General features: G+C 44.6%; 1 protein-coding gene across 1 annotated transcript; it reads right to left on the minus strand.

Annotated features, from left to right (window-relative positions):
- Nucleotides 1-296: 296 nt before the first annotated feature.
- VPS4B (vacuolar protein sorting 4 homolog B) lies at nucleotides 297-26,671 on the minus strand. Its single transcript, XM_068161019.1, has 11 exons — nucleotides 26,447-26,671; nucleotides 23,807-23,918; nucleotides 21,173-21,323; nucleotides 19,841-19,908; nucleotides 16,124-16,243; nucleotides 15,729-15,885; nucleotides 13,576-13,724; nucleotides 13,326-13,407; nucleotides 7,600-7,819; nucleotides 6,156-6,293; nucleotides 297-2,499 (listed from the first exon to the last, which is right to left on the minus strand). The coding sequence occupies exons 1-11, from the start codon at nucleotides 26,471-26,473 to the stop codon at nucleotides 2,398-2,400; spliced, it is 1,326 nt and encodes a 441-aa protein (XP_068017120.1). The 5' UTR covers nucleotides 26,474-26,671; the 3' UTR covers nucleotides 297-2,397.
- Between the last annotated feature and the right edge of the window lie 1,320 nt (nucleotides 26,672-27,991).

The following is a 27,991-nucleotide window of genomic DNA, read 5'->3' on the forward strand; positions in this document are numbered from 1 at the left end:
GATCACCTCCCTCGACCTGCTGGCCACACTTCAGAACTTATCACACATCATAACTTATGAAAAACTGGACAACTAATTCATCCACTATTTATTGAGGTTTTGATTATGTAAAGCAAATACAACCTTCCACAAAGTCTTTATTTTCAATTAACACTGAAAAGAAAAGAGTGATTTTGCACCCCATCCTCTCCCCCCCACCCTCCATTTGGCTATCATATATTCTGGGATAACCTAGCTAAGAAGCTCTGGAATATGTATTAATTTATTCTCCTTTACAAAGACAGCAAGCCAAAAGGTTGTCCTTGTAGCAGCCATGTTTATTTGGAATGTATTTCTAAAAGCAACTTGAAACATCAGACATTAATGCTTCTGTTCCAAATGCCATCCCACAACTGAGCAATCAGCACAATGTTAATTTAAAACAGAGCACACTTTTGTCCACCGTTAATGATAAGAGATTCTAGACTTAAGCTTATGGAAACCCATAGGGGAAAATAAACCCAAAGCATTCCTGAGAATTTTAAGATTGCAGTAAAAAAGGGTCAAGAGGCAAGGACTTCACAAAGCAGCTTCAAACCTCTGAGTGAGAGCCCTGCCAATATGTGGCTCACTTCTAAAGCATTCACAGGAGGCAGGTATGAAAATCCTGTTGCAGCAAGGATTAAGTTTACTAGCCACAGCTGTCTGCACCTACACTGGAATTCTTATCATCTCCCTGCCACACCCCAAAGGTCCACAAAAAGATTTACAGTTCACTGATTGACATTTACATCTTCCAAAGTGAGACAAAGGTAAAGCTCTAACTCAACCATTTTGGAAAGAGTCACAACAGGAAACCAAAAGCTCAGCACCTTGCAGATTAAAGAAATTTTAACTAAAGTAGTTGGCTTAGCTGCTCAAAACATAGAAACCAAAGTCTAAAGACAAAACCCAAGATCAAGCAGCAAATATGTGAATATAACATGGAAGAAATAAAGAACATACCTGATGTTGTACTGTAACATTTTACTTCACTTAAACACAGCAAATTTCACCCATCCTATGATTCATAAAGCACACAAAATATGTACACAAAGGAAACCAAAGCCCACCAGAAGATGATCAGCTATTTGCAGATGTACATGTAACACAAACATACACCCAAATGTGCACATTTTCTTTTAATGCAAGATAAACAAAGCATATGCAGGCCAGAGTTGAACAATGACAATGGAACGTGGCAGTACTGTAGGTATCCTGATGATTTTTCATATGTACAGCCAGTGCAAGCTTACAAGGCACAAACCTCCGTGCTTAGTGTTGTAAGTTAACATTCAGGCACGTGTCAATTCTTAGCTCTCCCGAAAAAGATCACTGAAAGTGCTACTTCTATGCTAAAGTGCCAGCCTTCTCTCAAAGCTTAAGCACTAAATCAATGTAATCTATATGCAATAGTTATCAGTGGGGTTCTGAGTTCATTGACCACTGGAAAGCCTGGATCTGAGACATCTGTGAAAGTCTCCTACATTATTTCCCAAAATACCTCCCCATACATTCTCTAAGGATTATCTGTACTTTGCCAGCCTTGACATGTGGAATCTTAAGGGTTATTACTAATGCTTTTCTGCCAAACTCCTGCAGGAGGACAATCCAGATTAAAAAAAATCAACCAGGAAAAAAAAAAGCAACCTCAACAAACCTCCCCCCCCCCCCGCCAAGAAAAAACCCAATCTCAACAGGCACCAAAACATTCTGGGATACCTGCATTTAGCAAACTTCTGCTAAACTGCATAGTTGCAGAGTGTACTATCCAGGAAAGAGTTAAAAAGCTTGCTGTTTAAAGCAAAATTTCAACACAGCATAGCAGAGGAAGCCAAATAACAGTACCACCAGTATTTAAAGTACCACAAAGTACTGGCCCAAGTAGTCTTATGCTCACAGTGTTTTCTTTCTTACTTTAAGAGCAAACCCACACTTGCAGTGTGCTCATTAGCAAATTTTGTTGTCTTTTTCTACATGAAATGAGAGCAATTAATATGTAGGCTGATTGGCTGATACTGAAAACACCCAACAAAAAAGGGGGTTTTGAGCCTCCTTGGCTTTGAAAACTCACTTATACCCAGGTCTAGGAAAATAGCTAATAGTGGACTATAATAAACATTATGACATCACTTTGCCTCACCTTAAAATTGTGTTTTCATCTTATTTTTTCAATAAAAGACATTTAACAGACATCTGAGCAAAACAGTACAGTACAAAAGGCTTGAAAGTCTTTGCAAAGGGATCTTCTATTCCTTCGGCAAAGGAAGAGAGGAGTGATTTTATTGGTACTTATTTGAAGTGCCATCCATACAGACACAAGAATACTTCAGAACAGAAAAAAAAAAAGAGTTCTTATGCTCCACATGTACCTTTGGTTTAACCTTCCTGCCCAAAGTCTTCTGTAAACTTCTTTAACTTCTCCAGGTCCTGTTCGTTAACTGTTGGTTTTGTGCTAGCTAGCGACCTGAGCATATCGCCCTGGCAGGACAAAAAAAAGAGTGAGTGTTTTCAGAATCAAGTATAGTCTCACCACTAACAACACTGCTGCCACACTTATAAAGCCCATTAAAATAAGGTGACCATAGGGGAGCCCTTACGTGCACAAAACTAAGCCTTAAAGACCTCTGCCCAGAGGACAAGCTGGAGAAGTGGTCCCAGGTAAAACTCATGAGGTTCAACAAGGCCAAGTGCAAGCTCCTGTACCTGGGTCAGAACAATCCTCACTATCAATACAGGCTGGGGGATGGTGTGGAAGGCAGGAGCCCTGTGGAAAAAGGACTTTTGGATTTACCTTGAGTACTGTGTCCAGTTCTGGGCCCCTCAGTTTAAGAAGGACATCGAAACACTTGAATGTGTCCAGAGAAGGGCAACAAGGCTGGGGAGAGGCCTTGAACACAAGCCCTATGAGGAGAGGCTGAGGGAGCTGGGATTGTTTAGCCTGGAGAAGTGGAGGCTCAGGGGTGACCTCATTGCCCTCTACTACTACCTGAGGGGTGGTTGTGGCCGGGAAGGGGTTGGTCTCTTCTCCCAGGCAACCAGCACCAGAACAAGAGGACACAGTCTCAAGCTGCACCAGGGGAGGTTTAGACTCGAGGTGAGGAGGAAGTTCTTCACCAAGCGAGTCGTTTGTCATTGGAACGGGTTGCCCAGGGAGGTGGTGGAGTCACCATCCCTGGAGGTGTTCAAGCGGGGATTGGACGTGGCACTTGGTGCCATGGTCTAGTCATGGAGTCTGTGTTGATAGGTTGGACTCGATGATCCCCGAGGTCCTTTCCAACCTAAGTTATACTGTGATACTGTGACTTGGGGCTACTGGTGGATGAGAAGCTGGACATGAGCCAACAACATGCACTTGCAGCCCAGAAGGCAAATTGCATCCTGGGCTGCATCAAAGTAAGTGTGGCCAGCATACGGAGAGAGGCGATTCTGCTTCTCTGCACTGGTGAAACTTCACTTGGAGTACTGAGTCCACCTCTGGGGCCCCCAACAGAAGACAGACATGGACCTGATGGATTGGGTCCAGAGGAGGGCCACAAAAATGATCAGAGGGCTGGAGAACCTCTCCTACAAAGACAGGCTGAGAGAATTGGGGTTGTTCAGCCTGGAGAAATGGCTCTGGGGGGACCTCATAGGAAGCCTCCAGTACCTGAAGGGGGCCTACAAGAAAGCTGGGGAGGGACTATTTACAAAAGCATGTAGCACTGGGACAAGGGGCAATGGTAGTTTATGATGAATCTCTAGCAAGTTTTACTGCTCATGAGCAGTATTTTCTCTCCCTCCAGTCCATTTCTTAGATAGCCATTTAGATAGCAGAAAATACAGTTCAGAAAAATCACTGATCTGTGAAGTTGGAAGCAGCAGTTACAACAACCTATGAACAAAATAGGGCAAGAAAACCAATCAAATCCTTGCCAAAGGGACTGGAAAAAGTAGATGCCTACCTCCTCATGTTAGTAAAAATGGGTAATACCAAAAGTTAGTATTATGATTTTGTAGACTTTTAGATTTGTCTCATGAGACTAGAGAGACCCTGCTTAGAAAGAATTAAAGCCTGATCTATTTAAGAAGAACAACTGGTTTTGGACACTGAAACACCTGGCTATGCAACTTTAGTGCATGAGACCCCAAGCATCATTAGGAGCACACAAGGAGTTGTTATGTTCAATTCCAGGGAACACGCTGGACTATTCAGGCAGACGTTTTTGGGCAGGCCCTGCAGCTGCATACATCCTCTTGTGCTTCTTCAGCATGCAAACATGCACAGAAAATTCTCATCTGCAGTATAGTGGTGGTTATACTCACAAGGCAGTGCCTACTCTTTTAAAGGTTTGTGATCCCCATGAAATGCATTGATTTCTTTCATTCATGACAGGACTGTTTTCACACACGAAATGACAGCAGCAGAGACCTGTTACCAAGTCCTTCCCTCAAACATTGTACTTAAAATTCAGAATCTTCTTTTGTCACTCTTGAGGAAAAGCACAAAATGAGTATCTAGATTTTTTATTTATTTTTGAGCAGTGAACTACAATTTCAATTAGTCTTCAAATGGCCTCTTTTATTCCCTAGACCAGAGGAAATATTGTAACATGCACAAACAACACAGCTGAAAGAGCTGTACTGCCTGTGATGAAATTCATCCAAAATTACCATTACACCCTTGATCTTTTTATATTTTGCATGTAAGTCAATCACAGAATGGCTTAGGTTGGAAGGGACCTTAGAGATCATGGGCATTTCATGGGCAATATTTATCTTCAGCACATCACTAGTGGTGTGCCCCAGGGATCGGTGCTGGGCCCCGTGCTCTTTAACATCTTTATTGATGATGTGGATGAGGGCATTGAGTCCATCATCAGTAAATTTGCTGATGACACCAAGTTGGGGGCAGGAGTTGATCTGCTGGAGGGTAGAGAGGCTCTGCAGAGGGACCTCGAGAGGCTGGACAGATGGGCAGAATCCAACGGCATGAGATTGAACACATCCAAGTGCCGGGTTCTGCACATTGGCCACAACAACCCCATGCAGTGCTACAGGCTGGGGTCAGAGTGGCTGGAGAGCAGCCAGGCAGAGAGGGACCTGGGGGTGCTGGTTGATGGTAGGATGAACATGAGCCTGCAGTGTGCCCAGGCAGCCAAGAGGGCCAATGGCATCCTGGCCTGCATCAGGAACAGTGTGGCCAGCAGGAGCAGGGAGGTCATTCTGCCCCTGTACACTGCACTGGTTAGGCCACACCTCGAGTACTGTGTCCAGTTCTGGGCCCCTCAGTTTAGGAAGGAGGTTGACTTGCTGGAACGAGTCCAGGGAAGAGCAAAGTTAGTGAGGGGTTTGGAACACAAGCCCTATGAGGAAAGACTGAGGGAGCTGGGATTGCTTAGCCTGGAGGAGACTCAGGGGTGACCTTATCACTCTCTACAACTACCTGAAGGGAGGTTGTAGACAGGTGGATGTTCGTCTCTTCTCCCAGGCAGCCAGCACCAGAACAAGAGGACACAGTCTCAGGCTGTGCCAGCAAAGATTCAGACTGGATGTTAGGAAGAAGTTCTATACAGAGAGAGTGATTGCCCACTGGAATGGGCTGCCTGGGGAGGTGGTGGAGTCACCATCACTGGAGGTGTTCAGGAGGAGACTTGATGGGGTGCTTGGTGCCATGGGTTAGTTGTTTAGGTGGGTTGGATACGATGATCTTGAAGGTCTCTTCCAAGCTGGTTTGGTTTATTATTATTCTAAATAAATCACTACCAAATTTATACTGAATATAATTTTCCATTTCCCAGTATCAGTATTACAGAGAGATAGGAAATACATCATGGGATAGAGATCTTGAAGGTTTTAAAAGGCTGAAAAACAAATATAAGAGCCAGATGCTGTCCATGAACGAAAGGACAGCAGCTACCTGCTGCCTGAAAAGAACAATAAGCAAGCAATGCTTATCAGGAATGGAGAATTGGCTTTTTCACAGGCAAGCCATATTGTAGTGCCCTATAGTGGGAATTCCAATGTTATCTGGTAAGACTTGTATTTCTGAAAACAAACAACTTATCCAACTGCCTTGTAAAACCATCTGAAAAAAAACACTAAGACTTTTCAGAGTTCTGCAAAGCAAGAGGGAAATGCTACAAAAGAACACATACCATGGAAACTTGAGGCTCCAGTAGCTGATCACCTGGGACCTCCATCCATGTCATTTCTATGGCTTCAGGATCACCTGGAGAGCAAGGGGTGAACAAATCGACTGTTCTGTTTGGATCAGATACTGATGAGCCTTTTACCTAAAAATAAGAGAACACTCAGCTTATAGGAGTCCCTTTAAAGGCAAAAACAGAAGCTGAAGAGCATCTTTAGAACAAAAAGATTCCTTTATGTGGCTATCCCAGCCACTGGGAAGACATGTCCTGTGAAAGAGAAGTCACATACATGTGCTGGCATCACTCGTGCTGGCATCACTCGTTTTGAAAACATGCAGCTGCAGCCAGATACTTAAATTCCTATCAAGTCAAATCCAAGGAGCTGCTTCATCCTAAGGTTGAGGATTTCTGTGGAAAACTAACATGCCAGGAAATCTAGTCTCTGGTCACTTTGGGAGTTCGGTCATTGCTGGTTATCAGCTTCCTAAAAACTCCTCAGTAACTATTCTCGAGTTAGGAAGCCAGAGATGCTTCTTTCAACTTTGCCATATTGCGCTAGAGCCCTGAGCACCTTTTCTGACGTCACCTCAGCAGCACTCGATTGAAAACAGGGCCATCTAGTGGGAGAACAGCAACCATCAGTTTAGATGATCTTGAAGGTCTCTTCCATCCCGATGTGTTCTGTGGTCTAGGGGATTTGCACCGGTTCTAAAGAACTCCAGTTGGTTCTTTGCCAGTTTCTGAGTCACAAACACTCAGAAGAAACATTTTTTTAGGTCAGTACATAGTATGTAGAAGTAACTGCACGATGAGCCAAAACCCCCTATATTGTTAGTCTCTTCAAAAGTGCAACTAAGAAAATGCAGGCTGTAGGATGCTAATGCTGCCCAACCAATGAAACACACTTTGTTCAGTTGTATTCCATCTTTTCTACTGTCCCAAGTACCACTGGTTCAGTTTTTACCAGAATTTTACAATCACCTTTATTTTTCTGTTGAAAAATAGTGCCAAAATAAACAGAATGGGCATGATTATAATCCAGCTGTTCCCATGTGGGTATGGGGTAAGTGTATTTAAACAGGCTAGAAAATCATGAAGAACCACATAGCCTGATTGAGAAAAAGAGCACCTCTGTAACATTCCCATTTAAGTCTAACTTCAAACTGACTGCTTTTTACACTAAGAAGCATGAAGAGTCACCAGAATTTGGTTTAAACACCTTGAATACCCAGAAACTAGTTCCATCAGACTTCTGGCAGGACTAGGGGGAAGGAAAAAAGGGTATTTCTTTCATTTTTTTTCCCTCCAAGTTCTCCCCAGCTGATAAAATGGACTTTCATAAGCAGTTATTACTCAAAACCAAATTCACTTTACTTGCAAGGACTTTTCAAACTAAGACAGTTCCCAGAGATGAAAAAACCTCACAAAAGATTTTCTGATTCCTACTTACTTTTTTAAAGTGAGTAGCTGATTGCACTTTTCTAACAGGCTGCATCAGTGCATCCCGTACAATGATGCTTATATCTGCACCAGAATAGCCATCCGTTCTCTTTCCGAGCTCTCGATAATCTGCTTCCTGTAGGAGATTTGGAGTTGACCCAAGGTGAAGTTTGAACATTGCAGCCCTGGCATGTTCATCAGGTAAAGGAATGTAAATACGCTTCTCAAACCTGATTTAAAAAGAAAAACAAACACCTGAGTGCTCCACAGGTGCTAGCTCATGCAAGGTGCACAGCAGAAAGAAGCTTAGGCAAGCAAGTATGATGTTTGTTCCTAACAACACTAGAAAGAAGCAGTTTCAGGATTATAAACCTATTAGAAAAAACCCAAACAAACAAAAACCCCAAACAATCCAAACCAAACCCAAGCAAAACCAGCAACAAAAAATCCACACCCAAACAACAAAAAAACCACAAACAAACAAAATCACTACCAGAACCCAACCAACCCGCCCAAACCAAACCAACAACAAAACCCCACCAACAAATAAAACAAGAAACCCTGAGGTAAATACTCAACAACCTATTCTCCTAAGTAATACAGTAACCCAACACCCAGAATAGAACAGCTTTCAGGGTAGTTTTCAGCAGTCTATTGTAGCAATGTTCCCAGAGGTTGGTGCATGATAAGGGGATGTTATACAGCCACTCTATGCAATGCTCTTTGGCCCAGGTGTCTACAAGGCTGTTTCAAGAGTGAGTCTACGAGGCTGTTCCAAGAGCGAATCCCTTTGTCCTTCTGGGGTGCCATGGGACCATAAGGTCTGCTTTTCAAGGCCCAGGATAGTGTGAGACCCTGAATGTTTTCATTGGCTCAAAGAGGGGTGCATATGGTACTTTGCTTAGACCTGAGGATGGTGCCCTCGGCCTGCCCCTGCTGAAGGGGGTGTGAAGAAAACAACTGGGGGGCCTCTGGGGAAGCAGGGGTGGCAGGGGGCCAGAGGAAGCCTGGCAGTCCCATCCACTCTGCTTGGCCCCGTGCCTCAGCAAGTGGTCTGGAGACGAGCCATGCAGCATGTCCCTGCCTTCCTGCTGCTGCCCCTGTGCCCCTCTAGGGCTCTGTGGTCCTCCCCCCGCAGCCAGTGTCCTAGAGAAAAGCCGAGTGGCATGGCTCTGGCAGGCCACTCTGCTCACTGCCTGCATCCTGGAGAAAAGCCGAGTGGCATGGCTCTGGCAGGCCACTCTGCTCACTGCCTGCATCCTGGAGAAAAGCCGAGTGGCACGGCTCTGGCAGGCCACTCTGCTCACTGCCCGCATCCCGGAGAAAAGCCGAGTGGCATGGCTCTGGCAGGCCACTCTGCTCACTGCCCGCATCCCAGAGAAAAGCCGAGTGGCACGGCTCTGGCAGGCCACTCTGCTCACTGCCCGCATCCCGGAGAAAAGCCGAGTGGCATGGCTCTGGCAGGCCACTCTGCTCACTGCCCGCATCCCAGAGAAAAGCCGAGTGGCATGGCTCTGGCAGGCCACTCTGCTCACTGCCTGTGGCCTGGAGACAAGCCATGTGGCATGGCACTGCTCTCCCAACATATCTAAGAAACTTGGAACTACACCTCCCACAATGCCACAGTTTTCAAGCCAGAGAACTGGTGATACCCATTCTCTTTGATGTGTATTTTTCCTACTGCTTTTCCCCCTACTCTGCTTCAACCTAATAAACCCAGCTCATTAGCTGTTTAGTGTCATTCTGCTTTCATTAACTCCAAGGGAATTATTTGAACCTTGGCACGGCTACTCCCCACCCCCTGCTGACCAAGATTGGTAAGGGGAGGACCAGACCTGAACTCAGAGTATTCCAGGTGGTTACATGGGGCGCAGGGTAAGTTTCCAGCCACCCAGTGGATGGTTCCACCATTCTAAGCACATGGCACTTGCCTTAGTGGTTTTGTGGGAGTGTGATGTAGTCAATAGGTCAGGCCTCTCTATATTTTAATCATTGCCATCAAGATTACACAGACTTTAACTTCTTGGCTTGCTTGCTTGAAGCACTTTACACATTCATGGATGGCCTGTGACATAGGGTCCATAGGTTTGAGATGGAGGGGTGGACCTGACTATCTAGATGTTGCATCCCTTCTTTGATGACCTGAGGTGTCATGGGTCCACTAACTCACCTTTTCATTCCCAGTCCAAATCCACCTGAGCTACTTCAATCTTGGGAGCTTGATCATCCACTGGCTATTTTGATGTTTTTCTGTGACTCAACTCTTGAGTACATGGGCAGCCACATGACACACTTTCACCACCAGGTTCTTTACCTGAGCAGCAATATTTTGCCACAATTCAGCAGCCCAGATGGGTTTACCTCTACACTGAGAGTTCCTTTGTTTCCCTTACTGTAACCACCCCCACAAGTGATTTGCCACCATCTGTTGAATCAGTATAAAGATCTTGTTCAACAATATCTAAAGCCAACTGAATGGCTTGACTTGATTCACCTTTCCTACAGCAGCTTGTGTAGGACTCCACATAGCAGCCTTCCACCTTTGATGTTTTCCTACAATGTGACAGGACCCATCAGTGAGCAGGGCACATCACTTCCCGTTATCTGGCAGTTTGTTACATGGTAGGGCTTCTTCAGCACGTGTTACCTCTTCCTCCTCTGCCAACATCCCAAAATATTTGCCTTCTGGCTAGTTTGTGATCATTTCCAAGGTTCCTGGGTGTCCAGCACTCTCTGTAATCACTGAAACCCATGTAACTCCACAGGCCACTAGCTGCATGGTGTGTAGAAGAAATCCTCTCTTTGAACATCCAGCCCAGCACAAGCAATAAGGGTGCCATGGGAAGCTCTGCTTCAGTACCAACTGCTTCCAAGATAGCTTGAGCTCCTTCATACACTGCCAGTATTTCTTCTTCAGTTGAAGTGTAGTTGGCCTCAGATCCTTTGTATCTCCAACTCCAAAACCCTAGGGATTGGCCTTGGGTCTCCCCAGCTGCTTTCTGCCAGGTATGACCATTCTTCCTGGCTGCAGTGTAGAGTACATTTTTAACATCCTGTCCTGCCTGGAGGCTACTCTGCATGCACAATCTCCTTTAACATCATATGATCATCATAATTTCTTCAACAGCTTGTCACTGCTCAAGGCCTCATTGTCCTTAGTCATCCTTCCAGGACTCTATTGCCAATGAGTTGGCATATGACAGTGATGCACTTCACAAAACTTCTGCCACATGGGTGGTGCACACTGAACTTCCTCTGGATCTGTAGGTGACTGCATCTGCATTCTGATCATTATAAATCACCTCCAGTACAGCTAATTCCCCCAGGTACTGGACACCTCTCTGCATGGTGGTCCCACCTGTTTAGGTGACATGCAACACATTCCTTGAAGGGGTGACTTTCCTTCATGCCTGACAAAAGCTACCTTCAAGGGCTTAAGGCTTGTCTGTTTTCCAGTCACCTTGTTAGTGTCCCCTTCCCTAGACAGAGAACCCAGTTGCTTGGCTTCCCTGCCCTCTGATTCCAAGCTGTTATCCCAGCACTGAAGCAGCCAGATGATAATGTGCTCACCCGGATGGCAGCTGACCTTTTCACATATCTCACAGCTCACTCAGGGATAGGGATCAAGTGATTACCTCTGGATCTTCCTCCTGTTCTTGTGATGGCCCTGGTTCACTGTCATTCCTCATGAAACAAAGTGATTTTCTTGTGTATTTCTTCTCCTGTATAGGGATGACTAATGCTGGCACAGGCTGCTTCTAAGGTGCAGCTGCAGCACCCGCTGCTCTGTTTTTAAGTCCAGTGACCACATCTTCCCCTTGAGGGCACAGAGTAGTGTTGAGAAGGGCTCAGTAGGTATGGGCAAGGCCCCAGCACTCAGTAATTTGTGTCTCTTGGGAATTGCCAAGCTGACAACATACTTTTTCCAAGTATTTTACTATTTGATCAGGATTCTTCACTTGTTCAGCAGTGAAATTCCAAAACATTAGAGGCAACCACTGTCCCGCATTCCACACCCCCCCGGCCACTCAGAACTATCCAGCCTTGGGGCAGACCTCTGGGTATCATTCTTGTGAAAAATTTATGGAACCCTAATGATGACTTGGGACACAATCAGAAGATGTAGCAACAAGAACAAGTCTGGCTTGGATATCCTGAGGCTGCTCAAAATTTTTTCAAAGCAGAGAAAGTGTCCTCCCCTGTTTCACTCACAGATGGAGTAACATTACTAATGGACAACAATGCCACATATAAATGCCCCCTTACCCTCATGACCATGCTACAATCATATAACTTGACAATACTCAATGCAGCAATATGATAGACTTGATCCACTTCCCTGAGATGATGAACACACCACAAGGAACACACAGAATACAGAGATTTACGTAACACAGCCATGAAAATAAATGGACAAACACTGCAAACAAGAGTTACTTAACTAACATAAAATGTGCCTATTCAAATTTTGGTTCAATGCATTTTCATCACATTTTTCATTAGCTCAATCATCTTCCCCCCACAACGGGCACCAAAAGAACTGTCCTGGTTTAGATCTAGCTAGCAACTGAGTGCCACACAGTGGCTCTCACACTGTCCCACTCACCCCCCGTGGTGAGATAGGAAGGAAAGTTGGGAGCAAAATGCAGAACTCTGTGCCCTCTGCATTCAGATTAGAAGAGTTTAACAGATAACACAAAGAGTGAAGAAAGAGTAACAACAATAATACCAGTGAAGTAAAATATAAAGGGAGTGATACAAAACATCCCTTACATAGCAGGTATGAGTCAGTATGGTATTAAATATCTCACAGGCTGGTTCAGCTGGCTATCCTGGCTGTTGCCCCTCCCAACTTCTTGTGAGAAAATTAACCCTACCCTAGCTAAACCCAGTACAGCAACCTACCTGGCCTGCATTAGGAGTAGTGTGGCCAGCAGGAGCAGGGAAGTCATTGTGCCCCTGTACTCTGCATTGGTTAGGCTGCACCTTGAGTACTGTGTCCAGTTCTGGGCCCCTCAGTTTACGAAGGACATCGAAACACTTGAACGTGTCCAGAGAAGGGCAACAAGGCTGGGGAGAGGCCTTGAGCACAAGCCCTATGAGGAGAGGCTGAGGGAGCTGGGATTGTTTAGCCTGGAGAAGAGAAGGCTCAGGGGAGACCTCATTGCCCTCTACAACTACCTGAAAGGTGGTTGTAGCCGGGAAGGGGTTGGTCTCTTCTCCCAGGCAACCAGCACCAGAACAAGGGGACACAGTCTCAAGCTGCACCAGGGGAGGTTTAGACTCGAGGTGAGGAGAAAATTCTTCACCGAGCGAGTTGTTCGTCGTTAGAATGTGCTGCCCAGGGAGGTGGTGCAGTCACCATCCCTGGAGGTGTTCAAGAGGAGATTGGACGTGGCACTTGGTGCCATGGTCTAGTCATGAAGTCTGTGTTGATAGGTTGGACTCGATGATCCTCGAGGTCCTTTCCAACCTTAGTTATACTGTGATACTATGATACCTCTTAAAGAGGAAAGGAGCTATTAATTTCAGTATTCAGTATTCCTAATGTTGGAAGGGACCTCAAAGATCATCGAGTCCAACCTGGCTCAGTCCACCTCATGGAACTGAGTTGTGCATTAGCCATGTCTGCAAACATGAACTGGATTGCTACTTCAAGCAGGACCATCAGACCCAACCCTCACAATTGCAAATACCATACCATGAAAAAAAAAACAAGAAAAAAAGCCATCATACCTTCTCCTGATAGCAGAATCCAAAACCCAGGGGATATTTGTTGCTCCTAAGACCAAGATTCCTTCATTGTTAGTACCAACTCCTATATCAAGGCAGAAATAATTTCACTGTTCAGACAATAAACAGAAACGGTTTTAAAATGCCACCAAACTTTAACAGGGTGGAACTGCAGATCTTTTTAATATTCTCATGCAAGCCAGGCTTGAAGTTTGTGTCTTAATTCCTCTCACTAAAGCCCAAGTAAACTTACCCTGCATCTGGACTAGAAATTCTGTTTTGATTCGTCTAGCAGCCTCACTTTCATTTTCACCTCTTGATGCACAGAGGGAATCAATCTCATCAATGAAGATAATGGAAGGTTTGTTTTCTCTAGCAAGCTGGAACAAGTTTTTCACTAATCTTAAAAAAAGGAAACAGTTTCAGTTCTTTTATGATGACACCAGGAAAACACACATAACTTATGATACAGTTACTTCCTTTAGAGAAAGCTTTAAGAAAAAAAAAAAGGAAAAGCAAAGTATAAACATAAAACTACTCAAAGATACAACATTTTTCCAAGCTCTGAGACTCAGATTTATACTGAGACAGCATAGCACAGGAGGTGAAATACTTTCCAGTAGTCTAGGGATGGCTTTGCAAGAAAATGCCCTTTTTCACTTTGCATCTCTACAGGACAGCCTGGACTATACAAGCCACCACACTAGAGAGATTCAAAGGAACACAGGTCAAGGGAGGTGATTCTCCATCGCCACTCTGCTCTGGTGAGACCCCACCTGGAGTACTGTGCCCAGTTCTGGAGCCCCTATTACAAGAAGGATCTGAATGTGCTGGAACGTGTCCAGAGAAGGGCCACAAGGGTGATCAGAGGGTTGGAACTCCTCTCTTATGAGGGCAGGCTGAGAGAGTTGGGACTGTTCAGTCTGGAGAAGAGAAGGCACCAAAGAGACCTTCCTGGGGCCTTCCAGTATCTTAAGAGGGCCTACAAGAAGGCTGCGGAGGGACTTTTTAGGATGTCAGGTAATGACAGGCCTAAGGGGAATGGAATTAAAATAGAAATGGGTAGATTCAGACTGGATGTTAGGAAGAAGTTCTTCCCCATGAGGGTGGTGAGACGCTGGAACAGGTTGCCCAGGGAAGGTTAAGGCCACACTGGATGTGGCCCTGAGCAACCTGATCTAGTGTGAGGTGTCCCTGCCCATGGCAGGGGGTTGGAACTAGATGATCCTTGGGGTCCTTTCCAACCCTAACAATTCTATGATTCTATAACACAGCTTTCCCTTATTTAGCCTTTGAAACGTGATCAGATTAGAGTTTTTTTTGAAGAAGTAACACATATATTTATTTTATACAATTTCACTGAGTATTTTTGATATGACAAGAAAAACTGTCATGCCAAAAAGCACACCCCAAAAAACCTAGACATGTCTCATTAACACATTTTACTAAATTACAATAAATAGGAACATACTGGGAAATTCTTCACATTGCCAGCACTACATCTCAAGCAATAATCTCAAATGAAGTCAAATGGAAAATGCTAAGCTGGATGTCAGTTCTGTTTTCCTTTTGTAACAGAAGAAAAGCAGCTTAAGATTTCCAGTGTTGAGGGGGGAAAAAACCCATTTCAAACACTTTATCCAATGGCCTTTCCTCCTCATCCTATCAACTTTAAATAGTATTTCTGAGTTGTTCCATCCTTCAAGCTACTAAAGTGTGGTTTTGGCAAGTATTCTCATCACCATATGAAAACCCAGAGGTTTTTAGTACAGGTAGTCTCCATTGGAAGCCCAGACAGAGATATCCCTGCACTTCTAAATTGAAGCTTGCATGTCACTGCAGGCTTCCTGGTCTTCTTCACATACTGCACAGTAATAAATGAAGAGTCAGCATGGGGAACCATGAAACTTTCTTTCATGGATGCTCCTCTCCTTTAACCTATTTTTGAAAGTCTCTTAACATCTCACAGACTTTGTTTGAAACAGGATAGAGAAAAAGCACCTCCAAAGGAACAAAGAAACGCCACATGTTAACAGCACAATTGCTGGCACAGTTCACTGGGGAGATGCTAAGAGGCAGAGTACCCCAACACTTCAAACTGATGTTGGTGTGCAATCACAGCTGTGTTCAGAAGGGGAATGAGATTCATGGTGCTCCCAAAACCTTTCTGAAGTGTTTTAAAAAGTAACTTCAGCACTGAAGAGAAGTCCAGCTCTTCAGTGGCAGAACAAAACACAGTGCATGGTGATATCTTTACATCAGCATGAAGCATAGAAACACCTGAGACCTGATTTTTAAGATACCAGACCCTTCCCTCAAATGCAATTTCTTTACAGAAACGTATCTAGCTTCATATTAATTTCTCCTTGCCAATGTTTTCCTGGACCTCTGGTAATTCCAACTTACTTTTCACTTTCACCTAGCCACTTTGAGACAAGGTCAGAGGAAGATATGGCGAAGAAGGTAGAGTTGTTTGCTTCTGTCGCCACAGCTTTTGCTAAATAAGACTTCCCTGTTCCTGGTGGTCCAAACAGAAGAATTCCTCTCCAGGGTGTCCTCTTTCCTGAAAGAGAGAAATCAGCAGACTTCAAAACACTGTAGAAAGACTGAACCTGGTTTACTCATGAAGCCCCTCTAATTTGCTCAGAGGTTTTCCATGTCTACCTATGAAACCTCTGCCAGATGGATCACAATCTCTGCTAAGAGCTAGCTTGAGTCTCCAATGCATTAGCCTAACTCTCTTCTCAGACCCCAGTGCTGGTCCTGGCTGGCCAACAGCAAATAAATGCTTTCATTCTGACCTGTAAACAGGTGTGGAAATTTAATGGGCAAGATCACTGCTTCTTTAAGTGCTTCTTTGGCACCTTCAAGGCCAGCAACATCACTCCATTTGACATTTGGTCGCTCCATAACAATTGCTCCTGTAAGAAAAGTTTGTATAAATCAGTGATGCACATAACTCAAATTCCATTTCACAACTCAAATTCCATTTCAGAAAAAAAAAATTAAGAAATCTATGCCTACATCCATACTGAATAAAATCAAGACACTTCTAAACAGATATAAAACCACTGAATACTATTACTCAGATGGATGTTATTTCTACAGAAATCTGTCTCATTGTTTTACCACAATAAGTCTTAAGAATTAATACTTAAGAATTAGGAGAGGTCCTGCAATGGTCCAAGTTAGTCCATAATCAACCAGCAAATGTGTGTTTAGCAGGCACACAGGAGTACCTTTTCTAAGAGGTACCCAGGTACCATCTCCTCACTAAACCACCACTGTAGTTCCCCAAAATATGAAAGTTCATTTTGAACAGGAGTAGTAATGTAGCTGCACTAGTACAGGACTTAGAAGACTCTCTAGAAGATTAAGCAACTTGTTGGGTATCTCCAGACATGCAGCAGTCACATCAAGATGGGGAGGTTTAGACTGGATGTTAGGAAGAAATTCTTCACAGAGGGAGTGATTGCCCATTGGAATGGGCTGCCCGGGGAGGTGGTGGAGTCACCATCATTGGAGGTGTTTAGGAAGAGACTTGATGGGGTGCTTGGTGCCATGGGTTAGTTGATTAGGTGGTGTTGGATGATGGGTTGGATGCGATGATCTTGAAGGTCTCTGCCAACCTGGTTTATTCTATTCTATTCTATCTAATGAATCTCTAAAGAGCTTTGAGAGCTAAGGCTGAAAGCATCAGAAAGGTTCTATGGAGCCTGTTTAGCTGCAGAAGTACATTCTTAAGGTAGCCATCTTCTCTCAAAGTTTATTATCAGTTCTCATCTTGCTCAGTCAAGAAGTTCAGCTGGATCTTAGTGAGCTGAGTTGGAATAATTTAACCTTCTCTTCATACTTCAGATTGGTTAATCTGACATGTTAAAAATGATTTTTCTCTTGATTGCTTTCATACAGGACAACTTGGATCTGAGGTAGTAACTGAGTATTAGATCTTTTAATCCTAGTCATGGCAAACCCAAAAGGTAAGAGAAATTTCCACAGGTGAACAAATGCCAACCAACCCAATGCATAGTATCTAAGTACTCAAACACATTGGAAGTTTCAGTTGCTCTGTTTTTTCACAAAAGCTTTATATAATGTCACAGTTGACTTTCACCAGCTATCTTCTTGACACGTTCACGTTCTGCCTTCAGAACTCTGAAGTAATTTGTCTTCTACAGGATTGAAACTTTACTCTTACTGATTAATGAATAAAGCAAATAACACTTGCTTACTATCATATCAAAATGAACAGTTTCTGTTAACAATTGCAATTGTTAACCATTTTGAATTGAGAGCCTAAAAGCAACACCATATTGTTAAAGACACTGAAAATGTTACAGAGAAAGCTGATTGCAAACTGTCTTATTTTGCAATGCATATACTGGAATTAATTCAACCACCCACTTTCAATGCATTAAATTCTTTTGCTGGGTTGATTACATCTCAGTTTTTCTTATAGTAAACAGAACTCTGAGCTCTGTCACTAAAATGATTAGTAGAATGGGTAACAGTTCAGATAGGAACAGGACATTATTTCAAAAATGGAAATATCATAGAATGGTCTGGGTTGGAAGGGACCTCCAAAGGTCATCCAGTCCAACCCCCTCTGCAGTAAGCAGGGGCATCCTCAAACAGATCAGGCTGCCCAGAGCCCAGTCAAGCCCCACTTTGAATATCTCCAGGGACAGGGCCCCAACCACCTCCCTGGGCAACCTGTGCCAGTGTTCCACCACCCTCACAGTAAAGAGCCTGTTCCTAACATCCAATCTAAATCTGCTCTTTTCTAGTTTGAAGCCATTGCCCCTCATCCCATCACTACAGGCCTCTGCAAACAGTCTCTCTCAATTCCCACATCAGTTTCTGCACCAGATATGCCATGGTAACTGAAATCATTGCACTGCAAGAGGTTACATGTACCAGAACACAAATGGAACTGGAATCACAGGCCTCCCAATTTTGTAGGTCTAAATACATAGCTGGAAGATTAAGCAATAGAGTGCAAAAGTTCTTCAAAATAGACCCACAACTACAATCCAGTTTGAATGTTACTGGTCACTTCCCTCACAACAAGCCAAGTTGCTATTGGAATTAAACTCTTGAAAATATTTGGAAGGATCCGTAAGACAAATTCAGCCAGGAGTAACAAGGCAGCAAAATTACATACAGGAAGTGTCTTTATAGTGAGATTCAGGATAAGAGTCCAACACTCTTATTTCCCCTTAATTTTAAAATACAGCAAAGTATCCCATATTTCAGACCAATATCTTAATTGGGGATAAGTTTTTCCAGAGAATTTGAGAGAATCCAGGGGGATGGATAGCCCCCAGGGGGCTGAACAGACTGTAAGAGGTACGTTTATCCCATTTCATTGGTCTGCAAAATTCCTGTATAATCTGAAACACAGCTTGTTTTGCTCTCTTTCTTGCTTCTTTTTCACTCTGCCTCTACTTCTGACCTTGCCTGCCTGTTTCTTTTTGGGTTATGGTAGGAAACAATGACAGGGTTGGGAGACAGACAATAACTTCCTAGCTGGTAACAGCCCTCTGGGCTATGGAGTACAGGGGGGGGTCTGTACAGTGGGGTAGCTGGGCTATTGTCTAGTTGTATATGTTTATATGCATTTGTATATGTTTATTACCTTTTGTAAATAATCATTTTGTTTAACTTCCCAATTCTGTGCAGTGTGGTAATTTACTCCTTGGGGTAAATGCCAGATTGTTGTGTGGTGCAAAACCAAACCACAACAATGACACAACTACTCCTGGAATTATACAGGCAGAGGGATCTGGTAACTGCACTTGATCTTTGTTACACTAAAAAGCATGGAAAGAACAGCAAAGTTTCTTCAGATCCATAAACACCACCTGGCAGGGAAGCTCTGAACAGTTCCATCACCATTAAAGGGCAATAAGTATAAAACAAAGCCCCCTTCTTACTATGTACAAAACTACTGGCAGCTGCCACACATTACATTACTGACTGTATTCAGCCTGAGTTCAAAACCTCAAACTATTATGTTACTCAACTGGGTAAGCATCATCAGTGCATATGAGAAAATGCTGCCTGTTACTGTAGAGGGACAAGAATCCATGTTCTCAGCTCCTGAAGCTCTTTTGTGAGAATGGTTGTGCTTACTCTAAGCATCTGTATGGTGCCTGTTAGCTTAGGCTCTAGGCAATACCCTAATGCACTTAAAAATGAAAAAATACTGATCCAGTCTAGCCAATTGCTACCCAGCATCTTGCAGCTTCCTCCCTTTGGAAAATGCTATCCTGATAAATGATACCATTTTAACATGAAGCACAGGGTACAGAAGATACATTTCAACACAGACATTGTATAATTTCATAGTAGACAAACCTATACTTCCATTAAGGGTATGCTTTTATATGTGAAGACTACAACCTAGTTGAGCCACTTACAGATAGTAAATTGACCATAACATTAGGTAGCAAAAATACAGGCATTTGCTTGACTGAGGTTACCCCTATTTAAAGAAAAGGATGCTTCAAAAGTACCTTGAAGTTGATTCTGTAGCTTCTTTTTTTCGGGATTCTCTGATTCCCCTTCCCCATCACTCTCATTCCTGATTTGTAAACAAGAAAAAAAAACACTGAAATATGAGAGGACATTGCTCTCTTAGGGTAAAAATCAGAATACAAAAAGCAGAACCACCACTAGTCTGAAGAGAACCTTGAGATATCTTCAGATCTCTGCAAGTTTATGTCATTGTACTCCTGTTTTTCTACACCATGTTCTAATTCACCCTCCTCACCATTTCAACTTCCTCATGTGTGTCTGAGGCCCCTTAACACACTTCTACAGGTTCTGAGCCAGTCTTTAAACAAAAGCAAGGGCTTGCAAAAGCAACTTGGAAGCACTAAAATGGTTTATTTGCAGACACTGGCCCTTGCTCCCTGTCTGGAATTGCAACAAGACTTGGTCAAGTCCATTTAGCACTACAAAACACTATGTCCTCATTTTGTCAGAGCAAAGAAAACTGGAAGTTAAAGAAGGAATAAGAGACTACACAGCGAACAATAGAGTGGAGGCCATGAAAATACATGTAACCTCTGTGATATTACCAATTCCTTCTATTATAAACCAACAGAACACAGGACAGCTCAAAAACCAAAACTGATGAAACAAGTAGACAATGAAAGAGAGTGAAAATCAGGTAAAGTTTCAAGAGACAACTGAGCAACTCTAGCAGTTCAGGACTGCTAAAAGGGCCAATCCCACCAGAAGGCATCATCCTGAACAATTCCTCTTTCCTGTCTCCACTGAGGCAGTAGCAAATAGAAAAGAGGCTCTGCTTGCTCAGGTAGCTCTGCTTGTTCAACTCTGACATGCAAAATGAACACAAAATCTCATCAGAGCAAAGCAGCAGACATATTAGACATCAGTATGGCATTAGAGAGACTCAGTCCATCTTACAGAGTTTCACCCTACACAGAGCTTTGCACCTCTTACCAAGTGTGAGGCAGATCATTCTTGGGCCCCAGTAATCAGTAGTCTGAATTTATTTTCTAGCTAGTATTTAAATGCAGAAAAATGTTAAGGGTCACTGGGCTCATTGTCATTGAATCCAATAACCACAAGTTAGCCTGAGACAGCTTTCATTCTTCAGTAAGTTTCTTATGCAAACATTGGCATGTTTTAGTAAACAAGCACAGAAATGCCTGTGGTACTAATTCATGTTGGTTTTCTTTTATCAGCCCACTACATTTCAGCATCAGTAGTCACCTGAAGTATTTCACAAGCACTAGTTGAAATGATCCTTGAAAAGCTGACTTTTAGAATAAGCTGAGTTTAGGAAGTATTTTGCTTTACCTTCTCCAAGCACATACCCTTTTTCATCAGTGGGACCAGACTCTTTAACTGGTTTTGGTGCAGTTTTTCCTTTGGTTTTCAGATACTCTTTCAGCTTCTCTGCTCTGTCCAAGTATTCTGCACATTTCGTTCTAATGCTTTGTTTCATTTTATCACCCTGTGCTTCATCTAAGAGTTTGGAGAGAAACAATGCTTTTTTTAGGAGCAAAACACATGTGCATCCATCAGAAGGCAAAATGAAATCTTTATCTTGTTTATATCTTATCAATAAATCTCTCTCAGGACCCATCACTTAACCAAACTATGTAAGTTTCCACTATTCCATAGAAAGAAGTGACAGGAAGGATGTCATCACATACCAGAAATTAAATATACATCTGAACATTGCTTTGGCTTGAAATTTGGCTGTAAAGGATTAAAGACAATGGCACTGGAAGTTTTTCTATCAGCTCTTCAGGCTGCTAACAGATTGTATTAACTCATTTTCTAAATTAGCTCATCAAGAAGCTGCTTGTGCCAAGCAAACTTCTTTTTCCACAGCCTGTTAATTTTAAGAGGTATTCATGTCATAGAAAACAAAAATATGTAAAACATATGAGGGCATTGAGTCCATCATCAGTAAATTTGATGATGACACCAAGCTGGGGGCAAGAGTTGATCTGCTGGAGGGTAGAGAGGCTCTGCAGAGGGACCTCGACAGGCTGGACAGATGGGCAGAGTCCAATGGCATGAGATTGAACACATCCAAGTGCCGGGTTCTGCACATTGGCCACAACAACCCCATGCAGAGCTACAGGCTGGGGTCAGAGTGGCTGGAGAGCGGCCAGGTAGAGAGGGACCTGGGGGTGCTGGTTGATGGTAGGCTGAACATGAGCCTGCAGTGTGCCCAGGCGGCCAGGAGGGCCAATGGCATCCTGGCCTGCATCAAGAACAGTGTGGCCAGCAGGAGCAGGGAGGTCATTCTGCCCCTGTACACTGCACTGGTTAGGCCACACCTCGAGTCCTGTGTCCAGTTCTGGGCCCCCCAGTTTAGGAAGGATGTTGACTTGCTGGAACCAGTCCAGAGAAGGGCAACAAAGTTAGTGAGGGGCTTGGAACACAAGCCCTATGAGGAAAGACTGAGGGAGCTGGGGGTGCTTAGCCTGGAAAAGAGGAGACTCAGGGGTGACCTTATTGCTCTCTACAACTACCTGAAGGGGGGTTGTAGACAGGCGGATGATGGTCTCTTCTCCCAGGCACCCAGTACCAGAACAAGAGGACACAGTCTCAGGCTGCACCAGGGGAGGTTCAGGCTGGAGGTCAGGAGGAAGTTTTACACAGAGAGAGTGATTGCCCATTGGAATGGGCTGCCCGGGGTGGTGGTGGAGTCACCATCGCTGGAGGTTTTCAGGAGGAGACTTGACAGGGTGCTTGGTTGCATGGGTTAGTTGATTAGGTAGTGTTGGATGATAGGTTGGACGCAATAACCTTGAAGGTCTCTTCCAACCTGGTTTATTCTATTCTATCTATTCTATATGTAAGTGTGAGGTGTGGTGTAACAGCCACACTGTTTTAGCACATCAGTGTTGCTCAAAGCACAGAAAGTGGTATTCTGAGAAAAGTCCATGTGGATGTTTAGATATAAATGGATAGAAAGTGATAAACACAAATTATCCTAAGTGACTATAAAGAAAATACTTCCCCCCTCCCCCAATCATGGAGATCTGTTAAGTGCATTTACATCAGGTGAGCAACCCTAGTCCACTTAGGTTAGGGCTGACCCACATTAAGAAAGCCCACTCCTTGCCTATAAACACTGGACATGACACAAAAGGTACACAAAAATGTGAAAATGCATGAAATAGTGAAAAGATGGAAACCAAAGAAAAATTGTGGTATACGAATTCATTTCATGCATTTGGTTGGCCAAGAGAAACAGCAAAACTATGACATTAAGAAGCAAAAAATGCCAGCAGAGAGGTTGTAGTAAGGCAAGCAGGATGAGTTAAGGAACAAAAATACCGCTCCATAGATGCAGCAAAAGCTTCTTGTGTAACACATGGGCTTCAGCACAAGAGAAACAGAGGGATCCCTGCACTTACTATCACATTTATTTGTGGAGTATCCAGCCTAAAATGTTGCTATCAAACATCCAGAGGAAAGACAGCAAACCCCTGCCTTCCCATCTTAAAGGCTGGATGTTAGGAAGTTCTTCATAGAAAGAGTGATTGGCCATTGGAATGTGCTGCCCAAGGAGGTGATGGAGTCACCATCCCTGGAGGTGTTTAGGAGGAAACTGGATGGGGCGCTTGGTGCCGTGGTTTAGTTGATTAGATAGCATTGGATGATACGTTGGACTCGATGATCTCAAAAGTCTTTTCCAACCTGGTTAATTCTGTTCTATTCTATTAAAAAACTCTAAACCAAACCACAAATTAAAATAAATAAATAAAAGTAATTTTTAAAAAATCTGATTTCTTATGAAACCAGAGGAAGCACACAACAGAGTAAAGGCGTAAGGCTACACAATACACAACCTTAACTGAACTGCAGTTAGCAAGCATTAACTGATGATGAAAGTAAAAGTTATAATACTGATGTCAAAATAGGAGACTGCTCTGTGTTTTGACTACTAAACTTCTATACTTAATCATACAACACATTACACTTACATTTAACAACGTGGAGAAAATACTGCACAGCTTGTTGGTACAAACGGAAGGCTTCCTCGTAGTTTCCTGCTTTGTCTTCTTGCGCTGCCTTACTAGCAAGGCCTATTGCTTTCTGGAACACAAGCAAATAATTAAGTGCTGCATGAGAGTATTTTACACAGTCAAAGGGAAATTTTAAGATGCTGCTGTCTGGTTTTAGCTGGTCAGTTTTTCTGTTCTTCAACATTTACCCCCAAAAAGCTGAAGGCAACTGACTGCGAGTCTTAGGTGGTGCTTTGTAAATGACGTATTTCTATCCTTTTATGAGTGGTGATTAACACACTGCTGGAGTTTACAAGCATACAGACAAGTCTGAGTGAGGAGAACAAGATTCTTTGTACTAAGCTGGAACTACTACTGGTTGGTTTGTGCAGTTTTCCTTACCAATCCTTAGCATTTATTAGAAATCCATTGGAAATCCATTCTAAATCTTGGGGGGGGTGGGGTGGGTTTAATCACAGACCCAGCACTTTGAACTATGACTGATGACGTAACCCTGTCAACAGCACAGACAATACAGGAAGTATGCACTGAAACTAACACTATCAGTCTGCCAGCCCTATGCTGGGAGATGTCTTCAAAGGGCATTTATTTGCCTTCTCTAGAAGGTTTTTTGATATCCAAGTGAGAAATTCTGATTACCACTCCTGTGAGAGGGGAGAATAAAACTCACCAGACAGAATGTAACTAAATCACAAGAAAAGTTCTAGAAGTTCTTGGAGGATGATCAGAGGGCTGGAACACCTCTCCTACAAGGACAGACTGAGAGTTGGGGCTATTCAGTCTGGAGAAGAGAAGGCTCCAAGGAGACCTTATTGTGGCCTTCCAGTATTTGAAGGGGGCCTACAAGAAAGCTGGTGAAGGACTTTTTAGGGTGTCAGGTAGTGATAGGACATGGGGGAATGGATCCAAGCTAGAGGAGGGGACATTTAGATTAAATCTTAGAAAGAACTTCTTCACCGTAAGTGTGGTGAGACACTGGCACAGGTTGGCCAGAGAAGTGGTGGAGGCCCCATCCCTGGAGGTTTTTAAGGCCAGGCTGGATGTGGCTCTGGGCAACCTGATCTAGTGGAAGGTGTCCCTACCCATGGCAGGGTGGGTTGGAGCTGGCTGAGCCTTTAGCTCCCTTTCAACCCTGACAATTCTATGATTGTGTGAGTTAGGGATTAATTTTTAATTTATTTGCTGAGCCACTTTCCAATGAAACTGACTGCAATCTAAACCACTGTACTGCATACACTGGCCTGTGGATTTGTTGGTATTGCAGTTACTCCTTTGCTCTTAAATGCTTATTACATTACATTTTGCTCCTTGGAATGCCTATACCACTTCAGGACAATTAAAACTGTCAGTTTGAATGACTAGTTCGTTTAAGTTTAAAAAAAAAGGCAGTACGTTAGGCAGTTAACTAACTAAAACTTTTGTGACCCCCACCTGTATTTTCCCACATTCAGTGAATTTATTTTCCTAAACACTGTCAGTATTTTCAAGATGGTTGTGGTAATGTTAGGGAGCAAGGTGGAGTGCTTCAACTGCATCAAGAAGCTCTCCTTGAGACATTCCTATATAGATATTCTTGCCGCTATCCAGACACTCCAAAGTGTTTCAGACAAAACTAAGCTAGTAAACAGTAGCCACGAAAGAGAAACAGCAAAATCTCTCTTTCTATTTGGGTATTAGATTCTCTAGTACTTCACTTCATCAGCCTGTTACTGCGATGAAGAATACTGCTATCAAACAGGAAACAGCAGGAAGTAGTGCACAGACAACAAGCTCTGACTATCCATGAGGCACAAACTGTATTTATCAGGCTTTGGTTTGATAGCTTGATGAAAATCATCCTCAGAAAGTATGTCAGCATGCAGAGTTTTCATTCTCCTTCTGCTTATTTTAGGCCCTGTGCTATCTCCCCCAGCTTTGCCTGTATAAGCATTATATGGCTCTAATGAGCTTACAGAAACGATCACGGTTCAAAAAAAGCTGTAGAAAAAAAAAAGACTATTTTTAACACGGACCATTTCTGTGTTTGTTTTGCCAACCAGCTGCAGAACAGATTACACACCCCCGACGGAGGCTTAACGCAAATTAAAGAACATACAAATGCCGAGCAGGCAAAGACTTCCTACTGTCAGTAGCCTAAGAGGAAAAAAAAGCCACTAAGAGAAACTACGCAACTAGACCACAAGAGGCAACAGTGGTCACCAGGCCCCGCTGCTCAAACGCCTCCCAAGGCTGCGGCGACCGCCTGCTCGGCGGGTCCCGGTCCCGGTCCCTTCCCCAGGGCCTCAGCTCCCACCGCCAGCAGAGGCCAGCGCCCATGAGGGGATTGACCTGTGGACAGCTTCTTCTGAGCCCCAAGCTGTGTCCTCTCCACAGCCCTTACGGAAGCGCCTGCCTACAGAGGCAGCCTGTGTCCCTGCCGCTGGTCCCGAGAGCAGAAGGTGTTTGCGCTCCCTGCCGCCCTACCCCGCCCGCAGGCCCGGCCCGGGACGCCCTGCGGACGGCAGAAGCACCCCCGCTCCATTCTGCCCTGCCCCTGCCACCCGGCCGACGCCGCCTGCCGAGCCCGCCCCGCCCCGGGAAGGACCAGCTCCGCTCTACCTGCAGGTTGTCCGTGTTGCCCGCCATTGCAGAGCCGTGGAGAACGGGAAACAGGAGGAAGGAGAGGGCCTAAGCCCACAGCTGCCGGCGATACAGTTCCCCTTTTCCCCCTCAGCCTACCGCCCACAGAACCGAAGCCCGGGCCTCCAGCAGTCACTTCCGCACCCCTGACACCAACCAACCCGCTTCCGGGCACCACCCCACGCGTCCCGCCTCAGGTCAGCACCATGCGCCCTGCCCGGTGCCCGGCCCGCCCCCTGGCATCCCGCCCCCTGCCTGGTGCCCAACCCGCCCCCTGACATCCCGCCCCCTGCCTGGTGCCTAACCCGTCCCTTGGCATCCCGCCCCCTGCCCAATGCCCCTCCCGCCCTCTGCGTCCCGCCCCCTGCCCAATGCCCATCCCGCCCCCTGCATCCCACCCCCTGCATCCCGCCCCCTGCCCGGTGTCCAACCCGCCCCCTGGCATCCCGCCCCCTGCCCAATGCCCATCCCGCCCTCTGCATCCCGCCCCCTGCCCGGTGCACAACCCGCCCCCTGGCATCCCACCTTCTGCCCGGTGCCCGTCCCGCCCTCTACATCCCGCCCCCTGACCGGCGTCCATCCCGCCCTCTACATCCCGCCCCTTGACTGGTGTCCATCCCGCCCTCTGCATCCCGCCCCCTGACCGGTGTCCATCCCGCCCCTTGCCCCGCGCCCCTCCTCACCCTCTGCCGCCCATCGCGGCTCTACGCTGTTTTGCGCCCCGCCGCGGCGGGAGGTGTGTGCGTGAGTGTCCGTTCCAGAGCTCCATGGAGCGGCGGAACGCTGAACTGTTGCTTGCGTCGCTTAAGTGTTGAGATCGTTGCTAAAATTTGGGGTGAAATTATTTTTTGCACTTTTCACGCTAAGTTTAAGGATCTTTTTACATGTCTGCTCTGCCATCTGCCAAGCTTTAGTTGCCCTCAGTGGCACTGTCTTCTACATAACCTGATACAAGTGTTGAAAACTTTTATTCACAGAACCAGTTCACAATAAATTCAGAAACAGCCATGAGTTGTGAAGTGTTACCCACTTGTGAGTAATAAAACTTAGGTAATAAGAATCTGATGAAGTGACTCGGAACATGGTGCAGATTGCAAAGTAGTTTTGTAAAGTTACCTTGCTGTACAGATTTATCAACATTCATAGATTAGTGCCATAGAATCATAGAATTGTTAGGGTTGGAAGGGACCTCAAGGGTCATCTAGTTCCAACACCCCTGCCATGGGGAGGGACACCTCACTCTAGATCAGGTTGCTCAGAGCTACATCCAGCCTGGCCTTAAAAATCTCCCTGGACAACCTGTTCCAGTGTCTCACCACCCTCATGGTGTAGAATTTCTTCCTAACATCCAATCTGAATCTACCCATTTCTATTTTTGTTCCATTCCCCCTAGCTTATCATTATCTGACACCCCAGCTTTCTCGTAGGCCTCTTTTAGATACTGGAAGACCACAAAAAGGTATCCTCGGTGCCTTCACTTCTCCAGGTGGAATGGTCCCAACACTCTCAGTCTGTCTTCATAGG

Source organism: Melanerpes formicivorus, unplaced genomic scaffold, assembly GCF_026170545.1.
Source record: "Melanerpes formicivorus ecotype bairdi unplaced genomic scaffold, bMelFor1.0.p_v2 SCAF_55, whole genome shotgun sequence".
In the NCBI taxonomy this organism is placed as follows: domain Eukaryota; kingdom Metazoa; phylum Chordata; class Aves; order Piciformes; family Picidae; genus Melanerpes; species Melanerpes formicivorus.

Coding starts and splice junctions, on each gene's coding strand:
- VPS4B (XM_068161019.1), bottom strand. CDS start 26,473: ATGGCGGGCAACACGGACAACCTGCAG. Junction 23,919..26,446: donor GCAACACGGACAACCTGCAG/GTAGAGCGGAGC, acceptor CTTGTGTTCCAG/AAAGCAATAGGCCTTGCTAG. Junction 13,408..13,575: donor ATTTCTAGTCCAGATGCAGG/GTAAGTTTACTT, acceptor GCCTTGATATAG/GAGTTGGTACTAACAATGAA.